Raw genomic sequence first — 19976 nt, 5'->3', positions numbered from 1 at the left:
TATTCACTGCTCTCCAAAAATCTTCTAAGACGCAAGCAGGTATTACAATTTATAATTAACAGTTCATGCAAATGGTCATTACTGTTTTCTATAATCATTCTGTAATTAATGCTTGTCATTAAAAATTGAGTGAGAAGCTTGCGATTTAAAACTTTTAATTCACATCTGAATTAATCTGAATTTTCAAAAACATGATAACTCAGTGAGTTATAATGAGCACCTCATATGAAGTATTGTATTCATTAATCATTCACAGTTACCAGTTAAATTTCATTGTTGGGTGTTCATTTTAAATGTTCCAACAAAAATTCCTTAATGATTAATCAATTGAAGAAAGTGGTGTAAAATGTCAGTTTTGAGAGAACATGTGCATAGTAATTGAAAAGATTTTTCTAACAAGTAGCCCATTCTCATGCCCTGCTTTGTGGTGGAGAACAGGTGAATATTGAGATGCAAGGCCTTCTACATATACTTTGCATTTATACAAAGGATAACATAACAACATCACTTTATTAGCCCAATACAATTTCTTGCATTAGGAATTCGTCTATTCAAATACCCCAGCTTGCTCTCCATGAGACACAGACACACAGAGAGTGAAGTTTGGGGTCAGAGCACTGGGTCAGCCATTGTACAGCGCCCCTGGAGCAGTTGGGGTTAAGGCCCTTGCTCAAGGGCCCAACGGAGTAGGATACCTCTGCCGGCGCAGATCCTTAGCCACAGAGTCACCGCTCCGCCCGTTCATACAAATACAAATGGTCATTGATATAATTTATTTCTCTTTGTATAACTATGAAGTTAAAAGGGTACATTCATACTACAACATAGACCTGTCAGCTATAAAAGTAAGTTTTAAACAAAATGGCTGAAATTTCAGGAGATCACAAAGGTATGTCTCTGTCAAGAAGAAATTACAGTAGTGTGTATATTAATAGATATTACAGTATTTCAGTGAGTTCACTGTACGTGACGTTGAATGTGAATCTGGGTTTACTGCTAAATAGCTAATTTCTCTTCTAAAAAGTAGAAATGTCTAATAGCAAATCATAAAACCTATTTTCTTATTTTCTTCACATAGGATGAGTCCTCTGTGCTTTACAGTTTAGTTGTCTCCACACCTCATTTTCACAATGCAAATGCACATCTTCTTACGAGTGCATAGATTTCCTTTTCTAAGTCAATTTTACAGAGTTTGGGTAGAATACACACACATCCGATCCTTTATAAGGTTGTGACCAGAAAAAAATGTTCTCTTGCACATGTATTTAAATGTTTCAAGAAAATATTTATTGTGACACACACACACACATAGAACGCTATCAACAGTGACTGTTTGACTGCTTATTTTGCAATGAATGTGTCTTTGAAGAATTTAAATTGTGTGTATCTGCCAGACCTCTCTGAGGCAGATGAACCAGACCCGGTTCTACATTGTGGAGAAGAAGAACACAGTGGTCCAGGTATCCCTGCTGGTGGGCGGCCTACCGGCCCAGTTGAACAACAGCGAGTACACAAAACTGCTTCAGGAGCACCTTGCCATCAAGAGTGAGTGTACACATGTGGGAAGTGCAAACCAGCACAAAACTTCCAGGGTTAAACTGATGAGAAAGCTTATTTGTTTATCCATTAAGAGCAGACATGCTTTGTGCAAACATAACCGAGGATGAATCATCATAAAAAGTCCTCTGATTGGTGTCACCCTGATTTTTCAGGGACCCACTCCTTGAAAAAGACCCCTAGGTCAAACCCATTAACGAGTTAAAACCAGATTATTGAATTTTCGAATGGTGCTTTTGGTCTATTTCTCAGAACTCAAGCTTGACTCTGGGACCACTTGGATTGTTTGTGTGGACCCCAAAAAGATTTTAAAACATTTAGTTTTTTTGTCATGGGAACAAAGTGCACATTGTGAACTTTGACTTCGACTTAGAAGAACTTTACTTTTCCACGAGGATCTTCATTTGTGTTGCTGGGTTCATTAAAACACACATCCTTCAAACATGCATACAGACATACAAAAAACACATTCCAAATCCATGTAGCATAAAAACAGGACGCACTTTAATAAAAAATATGGTCAGCAGTGCAGTGTATTATATACTGTGTATACCCACTAATATTATGAAACAGGTGAATTAATTATAGGAAAGCTGGTGAAAAAAGGATAGGAGGGAAAAGGTATGTCTATTATTTTAAGCATCTCCTTTTTTATGGTGAAGAATAGGACATAGGGGAAACCCTTAGAATTCAGCAGTTTAATGGACGCAGACATGAAGCTAAAAAGGTCTGCTTAGCCTTCATAGGCAGGGGCTGTGTCCTGCATCCAGATGGTAAAATGGCATACAGACTACAGAGGGAGTGAGTAAGGTCAAGGCCAATATCACTGCCCTTTTTGTATGTTCAGATAATATAAGTCTTTAAGACCGTGCTGCATAGTGCCCATTATCTTAGAGATACCACTGCAATGGTAAAAGAACCAAACCAGAGTGCAATGCTGAATTCATTTATAAAAGTTGTGCAGAACAGATAAATTAGAATTCACTTTCCTCAGTTTATGTAAAAAATACAATCTAGACTGACATTTTGAGATGACTTCACAGTTTTCACCAAAACTAAGTTTGTTATCAATAATAATACCAAAGGGATGTGTAACTGTTCACACTATACTGCTATTGATGAGTATGGCTTTAGGACTGTGAGGTGTTCTTCCAAGGCTGATGGGCATTTTCTTTTGTTTTACTAACATTCAAGTCAAGACAATGATCCCTGCACCACAGGACAAAGCTATCAGTTGTAAGCTGGGGTCTACACGTGTGTCGTCTTTTTAATGTCTCTTCCAGTTTCAGGATGTAGGTTTCCAAATAGTTGACTTTTGAGGTCATGCGGAGACATAAAAGTGAAAATTAATACTGCACAGCAGTTTTTTTTCTGAAATACTTTGCTTTACATTTTACTTTTGTGTACATAGTTTTTATAGAATTAGTATGCTTTAGAATATCTTCTGTCATACAATACGATAATGATTCAATAATCCTTACACTTTTATTGTTCTTTTATGATGAACAGTTTTATTTATAGCTTTTCACTATTAAAGATCAGTCATTATCTGAGAAATTATGAAGCCTTTTGAAATTAATATCATTTTTAAGTACATTGGATTGGGGTGGGTTAAAATCCAGTGAATTTCATACTGTAGCATACTTCATACCATAGCAGTTGTTTTATAGGTAAGCCGTCAACAATTTGATTTGTTTTCTGTTTTTTAGGTCATCTGGTTTCTCTTGCTCACATTTATACAGGACAAGGTGGGTCAGTTGTCGTGTATGTCACAAAAATCCTGTGCCTTTAACCCTGTGAATTAAAAACAGTTTGAACTAAAGCCACTCTACTCTGGACAAAATATAATGTACAGTATGTCCATTCATTTGGTAGCAGCTCTTATTCAAAACTGGCAGTGGAGAACATGTTTACAGCTTTCAGTGCCTAATAAAGCATCACATATCTCGAGACTGAACTAAACTGTAGTGTCCACATGTGGGGGTTAAAAACAAAGTCAAATTTCTTTTGTGTTTCTTTCAAGCTTTTAGCCTTCAAAATTCTTTTGGTGGGTTTGACCAGAAGCTTATTATCAGAAAAAATAGGTGCGATAGTCTCTTTAGGTTTTATTTCTCCACCTGTCCTCTTGTTTGTCTGTGAACTAACGTCTGCACTGTACACTTTGCATATTATGTATGACAAAGTTACTGCTGTCACGTTTTTGTAAGATGTCAGTCTGGGAAATCATAGGTCCTACCTGTGATTCACTTATTACCCCAAGCTTTAATGTCAGCATCTGTGATTCTTTACACCCACAGAAAAGCTTTTGTGCTCAACGAGGCCCACCTGATTAATAACTTATTTGAATTCCCAAGATAGCTTTGGGTTAAGGGTTTTATTTTTTTTATCCTTTTTTCTTTGCTTAGTGTGTCACAGGAATGTAGGGCTAGATATTTAGTCATTTAGCTGCAGCTTTTTGACAGAAGGGAATCTGCCAGCACTGCTGAAGAGGAATAATTCTCCTGCAAATTACCTATACAATCTAGTGCTGACTAATCCACAGCAAGTGGCTAGTGTATGTCCCTTTTCTATCATACAGTTGGTTTTTCCCATTTTCTCTTGCTTTAAATTCTTTCTTGAATTTCTTCTTGCTCTGTCGGAGGGTGTTGTCATTAATGCCAGCCAAAGTTTTGTATTTTAAGGGTTTTATACTTTTGTTTTCAGAATCTGTTTTTTCTTTAAACTAATTTGCTTATAACGTCTCTGGAGAGCCTCCAGGATGGCTCAGCCAGTTGTCACGGGTTCGAGCCTGGGTCAGACCGCCAACCAGCTGTGACTAGGATTCCCCGTGAAGACAAGCACCTCTGAGGGAAGGGTGGACTAGTGATCAAGGTCTCTGTCGGTTCTCAGTGACACAGTGACCCCTGCAGCCTCCCAGGCTGTGGTACACATGTGATGCTGTCTGGGATGTGTTAAATAGACACAAGTGTCTTGAAGGAGGTTGGGTTGAAGCAGTCTGTTTATACTCCCTCATTCTCCCCTACACTATATGTGGGGTCACAAGACACTTAGATGTGAAAAACCCACATCTGGCTATTCCGAAATGGGGTGGATAGAACAAAAACAACAGGCAATTATACATTTTTAAAAATGCCTTTAGAAGGTATCATAGAATATGGAAATATGGTGAAGGATGTACATTGTACAACAGGTCATAAACCTCTTTTGCTCTTGGCAAACTAAATCCTGGTGAATGTGTTTTAGGAGCTGTGGCACTGGACATATCCTGTTTTTCGGAAGCTGAGAGGATATACATGCTAGCCAAGGACACTACAATCAACGGCAAGCAGCTGTATTCGTTAGTCATTCCTGAAATTATGGTAAACTATTTTTCTCCCATTTTCATTTCTTTGAGTGCAGAATTTAGCCGTGATAGTGTTTGTTAAGCAGCAGTAACAAATAAATCATTATTATTTTAATTTACATTAGCAGCTTTTGATCATTTGTGCTTTTGACACATATTTCTAACTTTCTAGGAGTCATGAATATGGCATGTTTTGTCTAAAACTGGAACTAAAAGAAAATTGTTCACTGCTTTTTTTATAATGCGTAAAAAAAATGAAATTCTAAGAGCATTACTTGGGTTTTACAACCCAATAGCTTGAAACACAGCAAATGTTTTTACCTGCTGTGTTGATGACTGAATTGGACTTCAAAGACCTCTTGCATACTCTAGTGCAGACATAAAGTATTGCATTCTTAGTCTTGTCTTATCTCTTACTGTGGCAGTTTCACATCAGTAAATAGTGACACCTGCTGTCGTGTATCAGTATGGAATGCGAACTACTGTATGATGACTTCTTAAATACTTAATAAGGTTAGCTAAACAAAAGAATAATTAAATAAAACTCATTCATTTTATACAACCAAATATCTGATTTATTAAAGACTGGGGGCAGCACAGTGGTGCAGAGGTTAGCATTGCTGCCTCACAGTGTTGGCGCTCCTGGTTTAATTCTGGACCTGGGATGCTTCCTGCGTGGAGTTTGTATGTTTTTCCTGAGTTCCCATGGATTTCCCACCCAGGGCTCTGAATTTGTCCCACAGTCCAAAGACATGCTGGTTGGTTAATTGGATTCTGGGAAAACTGGAACTCATGCGAGTCTGTGCCTGTGTTTGTGTGTGTGCCCTATGATCAGCTGGCGTCCCTTCCAGGGTGTGTCTTGCCTTGAATCCATTGCTTGCTTTCCATATTGGATTAAGCGGTTGTCCAAAAGTGGAGGGACAGATTTGTGGCTAGAGAAGATGTAACACACTGATTGTTTTTTTTTCCATTTTTTTTGTAGCATAAGAAACTGCCGCGGGATTGCTGCCCCTTGCTTGTATTTGTAAATCCCAAAAGTGGCGGACTTAAAGGTCGCGACCTCCTCTACAGTTTCAGAAAACTACTTAACCCTCACCAAGTCTTTGAACTGACCAGTGGAGGACCTTTAGCCGGGTAAAGATACATCATATAATCTTGCTAGATTTTGACTACGTTAAGGTCCTATGGAAACAAAATATGAAATAATGTATAAAGTAAATCTCCCGGTGTGTTTTAATTCTTTGTTACTTTTACAAAAGCTTCTACTTCAGAGCACAATTTCAAATTTTCAGTTTTGTCTTCTATCAACTTCCGGACAACAGTTTTAATGGTCTGATCTGCTAATATCATCGGCACTGCCAAACCAGGGGGGAGAAATGTAATACAAATACCTCCCACCACTTTCAGTTGATGCTGAATAAAAGTAAGAAAAAAATAATTGATTTAAAACATAGCACTCAGTACTAGAAACTAAGTACAACTTAATAATTATATTTGAACATTGCATATGGTGGTGATTGGCAAGGTCATAGCATGCTATCATCAAGAATTGTTTTATGTCTTTCTAGAAGTATTTATTTTCCTTTTTAAATGAACTGGTTAATTGAATTAAGAAGGGTGTTTTGTTTATTTGTACCCAAAATGCACCACAGACTTAAGGTCACATTTGAAAAGACAGGGTAAATAAAAATGAAACACACTACCAAAGTGGAAATTCAAAGTAATCACTAGGGCATTTTCAATAAAACCTCTAGTCAATGCCTACTACAGTCATAAGTATTGAACTGGAGACTATATTTGACAGCTCCTGAGGAAGTCTTATAAAAGGAAAATGATTAAGAATATAACTTTGACTGCACAGTAGCTAGATAGCAGGTAAAATGTAATCAACCAGCATGATTTAAAGTGACTCAATTTCAACTTACAGCCACCTACAAAAAAAACTAGAGTTTATGAAAAAGGTGAAGAGACTGGAGAAAGACAGCAAAAGTTCTTCAAAAGGAATAAAAATATCACCATTCATAACTATAACTAGTAAACAGTTATCAGTACAATATTTAACTATGGTTACTGTTCTTAATTTTTTTTTATAGTTTAAAAGTTCTTTAATTACAATTTTACAGGAGCTCATTTTTCTAAATAAAAGTCAAGTGTCAAATTAGCCTGTCTGTTTCAGAACCTTTTCCCCTCTTTCCACTGTCCAAACAGTTTGGGTGCTGTTTTACTGACTAGTGCTCAATACTGACTCATGAACAATCTTCGTTCTTTAAGGTTTTGCAAAGAGGTATTTAAACAAATGAAATCTGTCACTAGGTAGTAACTGTTTTTGTCTCAGTTTACAATATTATATAATTGTTATCATATCAGGATTATACAAATTATTTAATTATCCCTTTCTTCTCTTTCTTGATACCAAAACAGTTAGTCTGAATGCAGGTAACATCAGTGTTCTTGTGTGATGTGTGTAATTTTAATTGTAACACTTTAGCCTGGAGTTTGTGAATTACATTCTGTATATTCTTTTTAAACTGCAGTTTATCACCATAGCATTAGTAGGTTGTGCTTAACCTGGAACTTACCCCTGATAATGTTACATGACATTTTTATTTAATAAGTCAATTTGTTGTGTGTAAGTTCTTTATGAAATAATGGTTGTGTTAAATGTTTGTACACATTGTATTTAGAATGCAATTTTAACCCCTGAACTGAAGCATTTCCCCTTAAAGTAATTTTTACTTTCCTCTGTGACATGTTCGGAAACCAGATTTTTATAGCTCAGATTTACTGAGTTTTCCAATACATACAATTTTTAATTAATAAGATGAAGAATGTTGCAATTTAGAACACCTGCCGATCCTCTCCCTCTTTGAAGAGTCAAAGTACATCACTAGAAGATCAGAGATGCAACATGATCATATATTGAAGGAGCATTTTTTATGTTCCATTGTTTTTTATGTTCTATAATATGTTCAAAGTATGTTCAAATTAGAGCAAAGTATCAGGTTAAATATTTATTTTTGAAATCTTGAAAATAACCTCTCAGTTCTTCCAAAGGCAATTTAATGGCAGTTTAATGGAAAAAATACCATTATTGTTTCTTGGGGGAAAAAATCATCACATTGGAATGGATGGAAATGCTTCGCATTGCAGAGTAATTGGAAGTCATATCTTGTAATTATGGAGGTGGTGAAAGACGTCTTGGCATGTTCTTTGACAAACCAACAGGGCCAGACTAATCATTCTCAAGGTCACTGTGGGACGTTCTCTGTTACCCATAGAAAGTTCTGCATGTTATAGTGTAGATGAAAGACAAATTGCACTTCAGTCATCCTTGTTTCCTCTCTCTTTCCAGGCTGCACACCTTCCGGGAGGTGCCGTATTTCCGAATCCTGGTGTGTGGAGGGGACGGCACAGTGGGCTGGGTACTGGGTGTGCTGGAGGAAGTTCGGCACAAGCTGACGTGCTCAGAGCCGGCCATTGGCATAGTGCCCCTGGGTACAGGTGAGAATGAGGCTAAACCCCCCAGTTTGAGTTCAGATCTTACCATCTGTGTCTAACCAAAGAGCAGAAGCCAGATCTGTCATGTGCGGATGACACTTGCATACACAGGTGTGGAGGATACCGAAAAAATGGTTTTGCTTTTCTGCTACGTCTGTACGGGGTTATGCAAGGGTCAAAGCTCCTGAGCCCTGAAATGCATCAAACTTCTTTGGGAGTCTGATTTCCAGTTTTAAATGGAAGTGGGCAAAATCCCCTTTATTATTTTTTGGGTAAATGCGCTACGCCCATCTAGTGTAGTGGTAGAGCGAGGGAATATTGGTTGTGTTCTTTCAGATTTCCTTCTCTTAAACCATATTCACAAAATAAAGTAAGGAGGGTAAAAAGCACACAGCAGCCCTGAAAACCACATAATATTTCAGTCTGTTTTCCTGGTTTTCATTACATATTTGTTTTATGTGCATTTTGTACGGTCATGAACAATACCAAAAAAGAGGAAATGCAAGTTATCATAATAAACTTTAGTCAAATAGTCATGCAATAAACAGTGGGTATAATTGAGTTCAGATGTTATTTCTTAAGAAGATTTACTGATCTGGTTGCTCATTCTAGCCTTAACATTGCAGGTCAGGATCTTCTGGTATCCCTCAAATCACTTTGTAATCTGTGACCAGGTTTAACTTGGATTTTTTATTTTTGTCAGAATTGTTCTATATCACTGCTTTGTGTTTCTTGAAAATCATTAAATTGCTTTAAAATAAGATTATTATCTTTGTTGTAGTAGTCTCAGGCATTTTTAGCTCTGTAGTCTTTACATGGGAATTTTTGAATTGTATAAGTAGTTAAATCTTATATGGACAATTTAATGTTAAAAAATTACAATTAAATCTAGTAGTTCCTTTACACTAAATTTTATAGGTATAGGGGAAGCACAAAGGATCTATGGTTAGCTTTGCTGCCTTGCAGTTCTGGATTCATTTCTTCGGGTACAATCTGTATAGAGTATGTACAGTATGTTCTCCCTATGTTTCTGTGGGTTTGCTCTGGGTGCTCTGGTTTCCTCCCACAATCCAAAGACATATTGGTAGGTTAATTGGCTTCTGGGAAAACTGGCCCTGTTGTGAGTGTATGCATGATTGTGACTGTGTGTGCTCTGCAGTGGACTGGTGTCTTGTCCAAGTTCTATATTGCCCTGCACCCGCAAATCACCACCGTGACCCTGAATTGGATAAAGCAGTTAGAAAATAAATTGAATTGATTAAATGTAACTGGATAACTGTAGTTGTACAATTTACCTTTTTCCACAAAAAGTTTGCATTATTCTTCTAAGTGTACCAACACACTAGGTGCTTCTAGTTTCTAGTTCACTAGATTTGTGATGTGGGTAAATTTAGTAGCAGACAGTAAGAGTACTGAAATAAAAATGTCATCTAGTCTTAGGTAAGCAATCGCCTAAAGTAGGACAGAGAGTAACTAACAAAACTGTTCAACTAGTATTCTTGGACAAATTCTCATGACCTGAAAAATTTGTCTTGCTGTTTCCCACACTCACGCTGTGTGACATTCTGAGTCTCTCTTAGACCTAGATTGGACTGAGGTAGGGACTCAGTGAGGACTATCAAGATGCTGTAGAGAAAGTGGTGGTAGTAGACCGATAGGTGGCAGTCTTCACTCTGGACCAGAAATTCTAAACCAATGCCGCATTACGGTGGCAGGTGCCAGACTGTGTTCACTGCAAATCGTTTTATTAACTGAGCTTAAAGCTTCTGCAGTCTAGCCTACCTAGATTTTCTTTTTAAGCTGAAGTGTTAAAATAATTCCTCATTTCCTCACCTAGTTGACTCTGTACTTGAGTTAATAATGCATTGGGATTCCCTCAGTGAAAAACCGTCACCGTCTCTGTCTTTGCAGGCAATGACCTGGCCAGGGTTTTGCGCTGGGGGGCGGGGTACAGTGGGGAGGACCCTTACAACATCCTTGTCGCTGTGGACGAGGCGGATGAGGTGCAGATGGACCGCTGGACCATACTGCTGGATGCCCAAGAGGTGGTGGATGATGGGAAAGAAAATGGGATCTTGGAGCCACCTAAGGTAACCCGTGCTTTCTAAGGCTGTCTGACACACCTTGTATTAGCTGTGATCCCAAGTTTTTTCTCAATTTTTAGGAAGTAAAATATATCTAATACAATTGTAAGATTTTATGATGAATGTGTAAGCATTTGTCATGCTTTCTTCAGCTGCATATCTGGTGATGTGCCTTTGCCACACACGGTCTTATGCACCACAGTCCTTGCATGGTGAATGAAGAGACTCATCTCCTACTACTAAAGCTAAAGCTTTAGGATTGTCAGGGATAAAAACATTGCAGAAATGCAAAATGTGCTCATTCACAAAATTACAACCCTTAGATTAAAACACACAAATCTGTTTTAGTGCCCTAATGCTTAATTGTGTACATACAGTATATGTAAGACACACTTTAAGAACTCCCCCATACCCTAAGTGAAATCGAAATTTAAAACTTAAATGAGAAAGTTCAGCACTAACATTTTTTACTCATAAGTCTACTATATTCAAGTTTAGCACTTACAAAATGCTGTGTATGCACAAAACTATTCAAACAGTAACACAGCAGGGAAGTAAAAAGACTATTTACTAGTCTACACCAGAGTTATGGTTACTATAAAAATATGAAATTAGTTGAACATTATATTTGTTTGGGCATTTTCTGATATATTCTCTTATTGTTGTAAATGTTTAGTTGTGAAAAATCAGCAAAAGATCTTGAGTCCAATCAAAAGTTTGTTGCGATGGCATTGAGTTTTATAATCATACAACTTTCAGTTCATGAGAGACTATAAAGTAACTACAGATCAGCCCAGAAAGCACACAAAATGAGCAGCAGTAATTAGGCAGTTGGTGAAGTAATTATAGTTTTATCTTGCAAGACAATCCGAATATTGAAAGCATTCATTAAACTGTTGCAGATCGTTCAGATGAGTAATTACTGTGGACTGGGGATTGATGCCGAGCTGAGTCTGGATTTCCACCATGCCAGAGAGGAAGAACCAGGCAAATTTAATAGCAGGTACTGCTGAAAATTTTCTCTGGTAGGAGGTGAGAGGGTGGCAGTCACCTGGGGTATCTTCAGCTTACAATGTACCAGAATCCCCTCGTGTTGCACTTTGCCTACTAGGATGTAACTGAAAAAGAAAACAGGTGTCTGTGTCAATCAGGTCTGGGAGAACATCTTATCTCATTCAACTGTGCTGGCAGAGGTCTGGCAGTAATAAACCCATTCAATTCATAAAAAAGTGGAACCATTAAAAAGTAATGGCTGACCATAAAAATCTGTGTTCATTATAAAAAAAACCTAACTAAATATCCTGTGTATCTCTGTGTTTCCCAGTCATAGAGGTATCCCCTGTACCTAGTGTTTTTCTTTTCACTAAATTCTTAATCTGGATGAGGCCTTCATTGACAAAGGAGTTTTAATGGCACTTGGGACTTGTTTATGAAATCTTCTTGTGTATGTTTTTTATAAATATTCCAAATAGCTATATTAATATTCTTAAAATTGCTGCATTCCTGTAGATTTCTACACAGTTGATCATCGATTTATGATGTGGGTACGCAGGTGGGAATGACATTATAGGCATTTTTAGTCAGACAGACAACTATTGTTTGAATTCCTCTTTGAAAACATCATGAGACAAAAGAGGAATTCTGAAAGTCATGTTTTTATCCCACAGATTTTTTTGTGAACATATTTTTCAGGTTTTCCCCATAATACATGAAATAGGAGAACACCCAACAACCCAGAGTTTCCAGTTAACCAGCAACGAAATCTGTTAAGTCAGACAAATGTTCCTTGAACTTTGCCAACAGCAGCTCTCCTTGGCCCCCTGGGTTTGTTCCAAATATCCCAAAGGGTTAAAGATCATATCTAACCTTCTTAGGATTCCAGAGCTGAAACTGTTTTTTTACAAGTAAAATTGTGCAGTTATGGTTTAATATGCTTAACGTTTCAAGACCTCAAATCTAACAGAAATCAAAATGTATAATGTGCAATTGTACAATAACAGTGTACATGTGCTATGGATTTGACACATACTCCATGTACAGTATATAGAGGCTCATAAACTATAAAATTTAAGTTAATTTCAGGCCGTAAAATTGAAAAAGGTTTCATAAAGTGCATGTGATATGCAGTGTTCCAGAAAAAGGCCATTACATTTCCCTGAAAACAAGCAGAAAGAATTCTCCAAGTAATGAATTAAGTGCAAACAATTTTATCATCTCTGTCACGCATTCAGTTACAGTATATCATGTCAAGTGTTGGTTGCATTTAATACTGAAAGTAAATGAAAACAAACACATTTCATAACTAGTTTTTCATTGCGTAAAAATGATGAAACAAGAACATTTAATTAACTCTTTTCTGTTGCCTTTAAAATTCATTCATCTCTTCATCCTTACAGTATGTTACAGTGAAGTTAATCATGTTACTGATAATCTGTCTGTTAGCTTACACGGTAACCTAGAATATACAGAGCCCTGCGGTCAGTATACTTGCCTATGCTTAATCCCCATAGGAAGCAATGGTAATTTAGTGTTTTAAATATAGGACCCCAAGTTTCTATTTTACAATCTGTATGAAATATCAATAATGGGGATTTTATTTAAGTACAAATAGAACTTGTACATTCTGTTTAGTTTGTAAAAGGTAGCTCTTGTTCAAAGTAAAAAGTGAAACAAAGAATGAGCATTGTATTCAGTTAGCTTACTTTTTTAAATAAAACCTAAAGAAATATAACTATTTCATGTGGAGAGGGACTATATGGGTTGTCTTGCTAATATGTCTCTCATCCAAGTGCTGTGATGTTGAATTGCATTAGCTAATCGTGCTTTTAGGCCTTTTCATTGACCAATAGGCAGCATACAAACAAGTACCTGTTTAAAACATTTTTTTTTTAATACACTGAACTTATTTTAAGATGAAAGAGAATGAGGAAAAAAATATTATCTTTAACCGACACATAAAATACTGTTCCAGAATGTAGTATTCATTTGGTTTCTATTTTTTTTTCTGTTCCGCTTGCCACTCCTGGTTTGTTTTACAGTGATGCTGTATTGTCATGAGCAGACTGTCTTGACTGTAATCTGCCTGGGCACTTATTAATTTGACTTGGGCTTAATTTACGCAGTAACCTAAAATATGTAGAGCTCTGCAGTCAGAATACTTACCAATGCCTAATCCCCAAAGGAAGCAATGCTATTTTAGTGTTTGAAATTTAGGACCCACATTTTTTATTTTAAAATCTGTAGAATAATAGTATTAGTGTTGTGCTGTCTGCCTCTTTCCACTTTGTGAACCCCAGCTGGAGGAGTGACTCATCTTTGAGTTCGCGTTGGGAGCATTGTGAGCTGAGTCCGGTAGAGAGGGGCAGTTCCACCTTGTTGCTGGCTGATGACAAAGCCCTGTTCTGGCTCTAGGGTGGTCTCTTCTGTCTCCACGGCTTGTTGGACATGTCTTTGGCCTCCTCTTCCAGGTTTCACAACAAAGGGGTGTATGTGAAGGTGGGGCTGCAGAAGCTCAGTCATAACCGGAATCTGCACAAGGACCTCAAGCTGCAGGTGGACAAGCAGGATGTGGAGCTCCCCAACATTGAGGGCCTCATCTTCCTCAACATTCCCAGGTCAGACTTAGAAATTAGAAGTCGGTACTATTCTTATACACAGCCAAACAGTCTTTTAATACAGTGTGCAAGCATCAAAGGACAACTTTTAACAGCTCTAGTTAAAATTTCAGTGCTGTATTTAAGTGACGAAATATACTGAGCTCCTAAAAAATTAAAGCAAACCATTCACAATGCTAACAAGAAATGGACTTAATCTTTTTTCATCACATGTGCGCTGACATTTTTTGGAGCAGATTACACAAGCAATTCAAGTAGGTGACTCGAAGAGGGTTCCATAGCCAAGACGTTGTGTTTCTTCTCTTTTCAGCATGGAATAAACCTTTACTTGTTTCATTACACAAGTTAGGTCTTAATGCTGAGTAACAATATTAAGGTCTACTGTGAAAGTCACATGCTATGTGTGACTAGCTTTATATCTGTTACACATACTTTGCACCAGGTTGTTGCTGTCTTGTCAGATTCTGTCCCATTCCTCTTGTAGGGCCTGAACAAGCCTGGACACTGGTCTGAGGCCAAAATGTCACAATTCATCCTGGATCATAACAGAAATGTTCAATGGGACTCAAATCTAGAAAGTAGCATATCTATTGTATAACTTGCACAAGTAAGCTGCTGTTTCTTGAGTAGCACGGGAGCATTTGTCCTCCTCCTAGACTGTTCCCCTTTCAGGATGAGTCTACAGAAAAGGGCAGGATGTGAGGTCAATGCAGTGTCATCCTGTCAGGTTCCCATTAATCACTGCGTGGACTGAGCAGCAACTATTCCTGCACAGATAATTGGACCTGCCCATCGATCTTGGCGAGGTGTCATGATTTGCGGCCCATCATTGATGGGTTGTGTTTGACTGAAATGTCTTGACAGCTTAGAAATCACTTACCGTAAACACCCCAGATTTTGAGTGACAGTAAGCTGACAAAATGCAGCCTCGATCATGTTTATGGCATCAAGAGATATTGGTTCTTGATTATAACCTGCCTTGACATTCAGCAGGTTAAGTCATCACAACAACTGTGCCCAATCAATACTCTTTTCTAATGAGGTGATTCAGTGCTTATGCAGTTGTGAAAGCCACTAATGTGAATTGTGGCCAGAGTTCTCAAAATTATATTAAAAACATTTCATATTCCAAATCCATGTACTTTATAAAATCCTATATGCATAAATAGTGTGATACAATTTCTTTGGATGGTTTATCTTTCTACAGTATATGTCTTTTTGACAACCACATAGTGTCTTATGTAAAAAAAAATGTTAAAAGTTAACACATAGCAGAAAATCCTGCTCTGGGAGCAAGACCAGTGCTTTTTCAAACCAGCACAGAGATGTGAATAGATAAGAATATGAATCTGAATAGATTACAGCGCATTGAGGTTGAATGGTGAGCTGTTCAGTTTAACACTAATCACTAAACAACTGCTCAGTAGGTATTTACTGTGAAGTGCACATTGTTCCAGAGTCTATATTGGAACACTCTGGAAGCTCACGGGAAAGGTAAATGGGAGTGTTTTATATGTCAGAGAACAATTAAAGAGTAGAAAATGCCTTCCTAGTTAAGTGTCACAAGACATTTTTTTAAATTTAAATTACAGCATAATCACAGTTTATCCTGTTGGAGCAAAGGCAGGCAAGATAAGTTGACAACAGACTTGGGAGTTAAGTCTAAGTGGGGGGGGTGGAAGGCAGTCAAGAAACAACAAATTAAAAAAATGACTTTTTAATTTGAATTTGTCTTATTTTTCTGCAGTTCATAACTGGATTTATTTTATGATCAAAAACAAGTAAAAGTCACAGAGAGGTTTAGGCAAGTGTTCAGACTTCATGGGCAATGGGTGTTGCCCCCTTTCTGTTGTGAAACGCCTCTCCTTCACATCAGGAGCATGTTCCTGCCTGCATCAGTGGTGGACTCATTGACCCCTTTTTCAGTACCAAAGGTCTTAGGGACTTCATCTCTGTCCCTTTGACAGAGTAGTGTGTCTGGGTGTGTGCATAACAACCAAGGATCACTTAATAAACAGTTGATAGTGGATCCTTGGTTTGAGCTGAGATTTAAATGTGATTTTATAAGGAATCCTGTGATGGCAAAAACCTCACGATAGCTTTTTATAGAAAGTCTGCTTTTGGGGGGTAAAACACATTACGCTGCGGTGTGTTCTCTTCACAGCTGGGGATCTGGAGCAGACTTGTGGGGTTCGGACAGCGATGGGAGGTTTGGGAAGCCTCGTATCGATGATGGCATGCTGGAAGTAGTGGGGGTCACTGGTGTGGTGCACATGGTGAGCCCCTTCTTCCTCTTCACCTCAAGAACCAGACAAGTGTTTGAATTGGCTAAATTGCACCTGCCGTTGCTCGAAATGCTTGCAACAACAAATTCTTTACCCTTCAAATCAGTGAAACTCTCTCCTGGTGCTTAAATGTCTGATCCTGTTTCTAGGCGTGTTCCTTTGCCACTTTTTCTGCATCTACAGCTGGGAAGGTCTTTAGGGAGCCTTAGTTCCCTAAAAAGCACCTACAGTGTTAGTCTGTCCAAAATTGGCTATCCGCAGTGTTATAACTTTCTTAAACTTTAGAATTCAATCCACTCATATTATTTGAAGGTCTTGCTATAAAAAATGCAGATTTAATAATAATCGAGATGGGTTAGCAAAGAAAGTATTGATTAATATGAAGATAATGATCAACAGTTTAAATGTGATTCTAGTCAAAACAAGAAGTCTTTTGTTCCTTGTGCAAGGTGTATATTAAACACAGCTAAGTGATCGTCTCCTGTATGAAGCCCAGAGATGAATGTAATGATAGTGTAATATGTGGAAAGTGGGATGTATGCAATATGTGTATTATTGAATGGCTAGGAATATTGTTTGTTTTTCATGCGTATTTTGTATTGGGTTTTTTTCTTTGTTTTTTTATGGTGATGCCAATGACAAATTTCCTCCCTTTAAGATGGACAATAAAATTATATAAAGTTTTAAAGATTAAGTTTGAGCTCTGACAGCTACCCACACTTTACAATTTTCTTTTGAGTCTCCTAGTCATAAGCTGTCAGCAGTTCAGTAGGATATTAAAATAGGTTCAAGGCCACATATTTCTTAGTGAGTGGTGACACATAGGACTTCACAATGAGGGTCTGGTGATACCCATCATACAGTAAACCTTTATCGGCACTTGGTTTGCTAATTAAATCCAGGTGATGCCATTTTTCAGTGGTGGCTTAAAGTTCACAGAATAAGGATGTGATAAGGTGAGCATTAAATGAGTCCATAAAATAAACAGGGTAAACCACAGAGATCAGTGTTAAACCTGAAGCTTTACTGCTAATCTTTCTAAGCATTCAGTTGTGGACTGAGGTTTTGTTAGGTTAACAGGGTATCCACTTTAATTATAAATCTATTTAATAAGATGCAAAGTAAAGGTTTACCTCCACAGATGCTAACAACATAGCTGCATAAAAACTAGGTTCTTGAAGGAAAGTTCTCAGTTTTCTCTCAAATTTAGTCAGTTTCATCAAATTATTTTTTGTATTATTTGCCATCCAAATATACTCTTTCTTGTTGCTATAAAAAGATTGTAGATATACATGACAGAAACAACGGTTTTGTACACATAGAAGTGTAATAGTTACAAATAACATGTTTCATCTAATTGTGGTGTAATCTGCCCATTACAGGGCCAGGTCCAGAGTGGACTGCGCTCCGGAATCCGGATCGCTCAGGGGAACTATATCCGAATCACTGTGATGAAGCCCATTCCGGTGCAAGTGGACGGGGAGCCTTGGATTCAGGCACCAGGACAGATCATTATCTCTGCAGCTGGGCCTAAGGTGAGGGTGGACAGCACCCTACTCTGAGCACTTCAAAAATTCCTTCATATTGTTCACTAAACATATTTATCAATTAGTGTTAGTGCAGTTCTCCCGATTAACACTTAAATCATGTCTTTTTTTAATACTTGTTAACCACTAAAGATATTTCTGAACTCTAGTCCAGGCAACGTGCTTACTGTCCTATTTTTTTTTATCCAAAAAGAAACAATTTTTTTAAAAAAATTTTGACATCATAGTTTTGAAGTCAAGATTTTAACAACCTAAATCATTAATCATTCTTTGTGCATGTCCCATTTATTGTCTCCATGTTTTGGAATATGTTGTAAAAGAAAAAAATAGGGTCTGTTAAAGAACCTCTGACTAGGATTTAGAAGCATTTTGATCAAATATTGTTTAAATCCATATAAATGAACTCTTTGGCCTCTAACATGTCACAGTAAAAACACCAACAATTAATTCAAGTATCATGTAAGAAGGTATTTTTGGCTTAGTGAGCTTGAAGATTATTTTGGATTCCGGGTTGTTATTTCCTTTCATTACATTGAGTATAGTGTAGTTGTTTTCTCAGCAGTTCTAACTTCCCGGCAGATGAAGTTTAACATGATTTAAAATTAGGCTTTAGCAAGTCAGGTCTTAGTGGGCTTTCTGATATTGCACACTTTACTACTCTCTATCCTCTCCTTGGACAAATTTAAACTGAACCCACATCTGGTTGCTCTTTTGTCCTAACTAGGTTATTTCTAACAGGATGTTCATTTCCATATAATTGCCTGTATGATTAATATTGTTTTTTTTCTATATACTGTATACAGTATTTTGCAAAAGTATCCAGTCTCTTGCAGTTTTCACATTTTGTTGCTTTAGCCATGACTTTGAAGGTGAATTTACTGTACAGTTTGTTATATACACAATTTCGCACATTCAAAGCAAGAAGCGGGAAGAAACAAATAATACATCTTAAAAAAAAGAGAAAGTCCTTATTACAATAAATATTTAAACTCTTCTGTGGCAAACCTAAACTAATTTAGTTACATAAAAGTACCTTTACAAGTAACATGATTCGTTTTGTGACCTCGGCCTGTGTGCAAGTAGAGTTGCTCACATGAGTTTCGAATAAATACATCTGTCTCTGTAAGATCTCTGTCAGGTGGTGAACTTTTAACAATGATTCAGCCATGAAACCCAAGAAGCTTTCAGAACAATTTTGGGATAAAATAGTAAACAGACACAGACCTTTTCAACATGGTGAAGTCAATCGTGAGGAAGTGGATGGTGTATCATACCACCCGGACACAGCCTAGATCAGGCTGTCCCTCCGAACTGAGCAGCTGGGCAAGGAGGAGGAAACTGGTTAGGGAGAGTACTGCGAGATCAACGACAACTTGGAAAGTGGTTTCCTAGTTCAGTGGCTGAGGTGGGAGAAAATGTCTGTGGGTCAACAATAGCCTGGGGAACTGAAAATTAAAATCTCAAATCCTGCGTGAAGTTTGCAACAAAGCACCTGAGCGATCCGGCATGCATGTGGCAAATGGTCTAAATGTTAAAACATAATGTCTAGTGCCAAGACCACAGTTAAGCATGGAGGTGGCAGTTTCATGCTATAGGGAGATGCTTCTCATGAAAAGGGATTGGAAAGGCTATTAGGATTGAAGGGAAGAATGGATGGAGGAAAGTACAGGTAAATGCTAAAGGAAAAAAAAAACTTTTCAGCAAGACTGAGATTCAGTGAACAAGGCTAGAGCTACACTGGGGTGACTTAAGAATAAGAAAGTGAATGTCCTTGAGTGACCATGTCCCTGACTTACTTGAATCCTATTAAGAATCTGTGGAAAATCTGTCTATACACAATCTCAATGGAACCTGAGAGAGTTTGAGTAAATCTGCCTAACGAGGAATGGACAAAAATAGCACCACGCCTGTGTGCAACATGGTTGAGATCCAAAAAGATTTACAGCTGTAATTGCTGCCAAAGGTGCTTCCACAGTACATTGAGTTCACAGGTCTGCAAACTTATGCAATCAACACATTTCAGGTTTTTTTTAAAGTTTTTGCCGACA

The 19976-nt window shown here is 37.6% G+C and overlaps 1 protein-coding gene across 1 annotated transcript in view; it reads left to right on the top strand.

Moving 5' to 3' along the window:
* The window catches only part of LOC102694144 (diacylglycerol kinase theta), an 80065-nt gene that overhangs the window by 53762 nt on the left and 6327 nt on the right, over positions 1–19976 (top strand). The window contains exons 13-22 of the mRNA XM_006629852.3: positions 1395–1545; positions 3267–3305; positions 4801–4916; positions 5883–6034; positions 8253–8401; positions 10310–10488; positions 11385–11485; positions 13950–14096; positions 16261–16372; positions 17764–17916. Coding sequence (XP_006629915.1) covers positions 1395–1545; positions 3267–3305; positions 4801–4916; positions 5883–6034; positions 8253–8401; positions 10310–10488; positions 11385–11485; positions 13950–14096; positions 16261–16372; positions 17764–17916 — 1299 coding nt within the window. The remainder of the gene's footprint in view (positions 1–1394; positions 1546–3266; positions 3306–4800; positions 4917–5882; positions 6035–8252; positions 8402–10309; positions 10489–11384; positions 11486–13949; positions 14097–16260; positions 16373–17763; positions 17917–19976) is intronic.

Source organism: Lepisosteus oculatus, chromosome 1 (genome assembly GCF_040954835.1).
Source record: "Lepisosteus oculatus isolate fLepOcu1 chromosome 1, fLepOcu1.hap2, whole genome shotgun sequence".
NCBI lineage: Eukaryota > Metazoa > Chordata > Actinopteri > Semionotiformes > Lepisosteidae > Lepisosteus > Lepisosteus oculatus.
The sequence above is the reverse complement of the archived record's forward strand: the minus strand, read 5'-3'. Positions and strand labels throughout refer to the sequence as shown.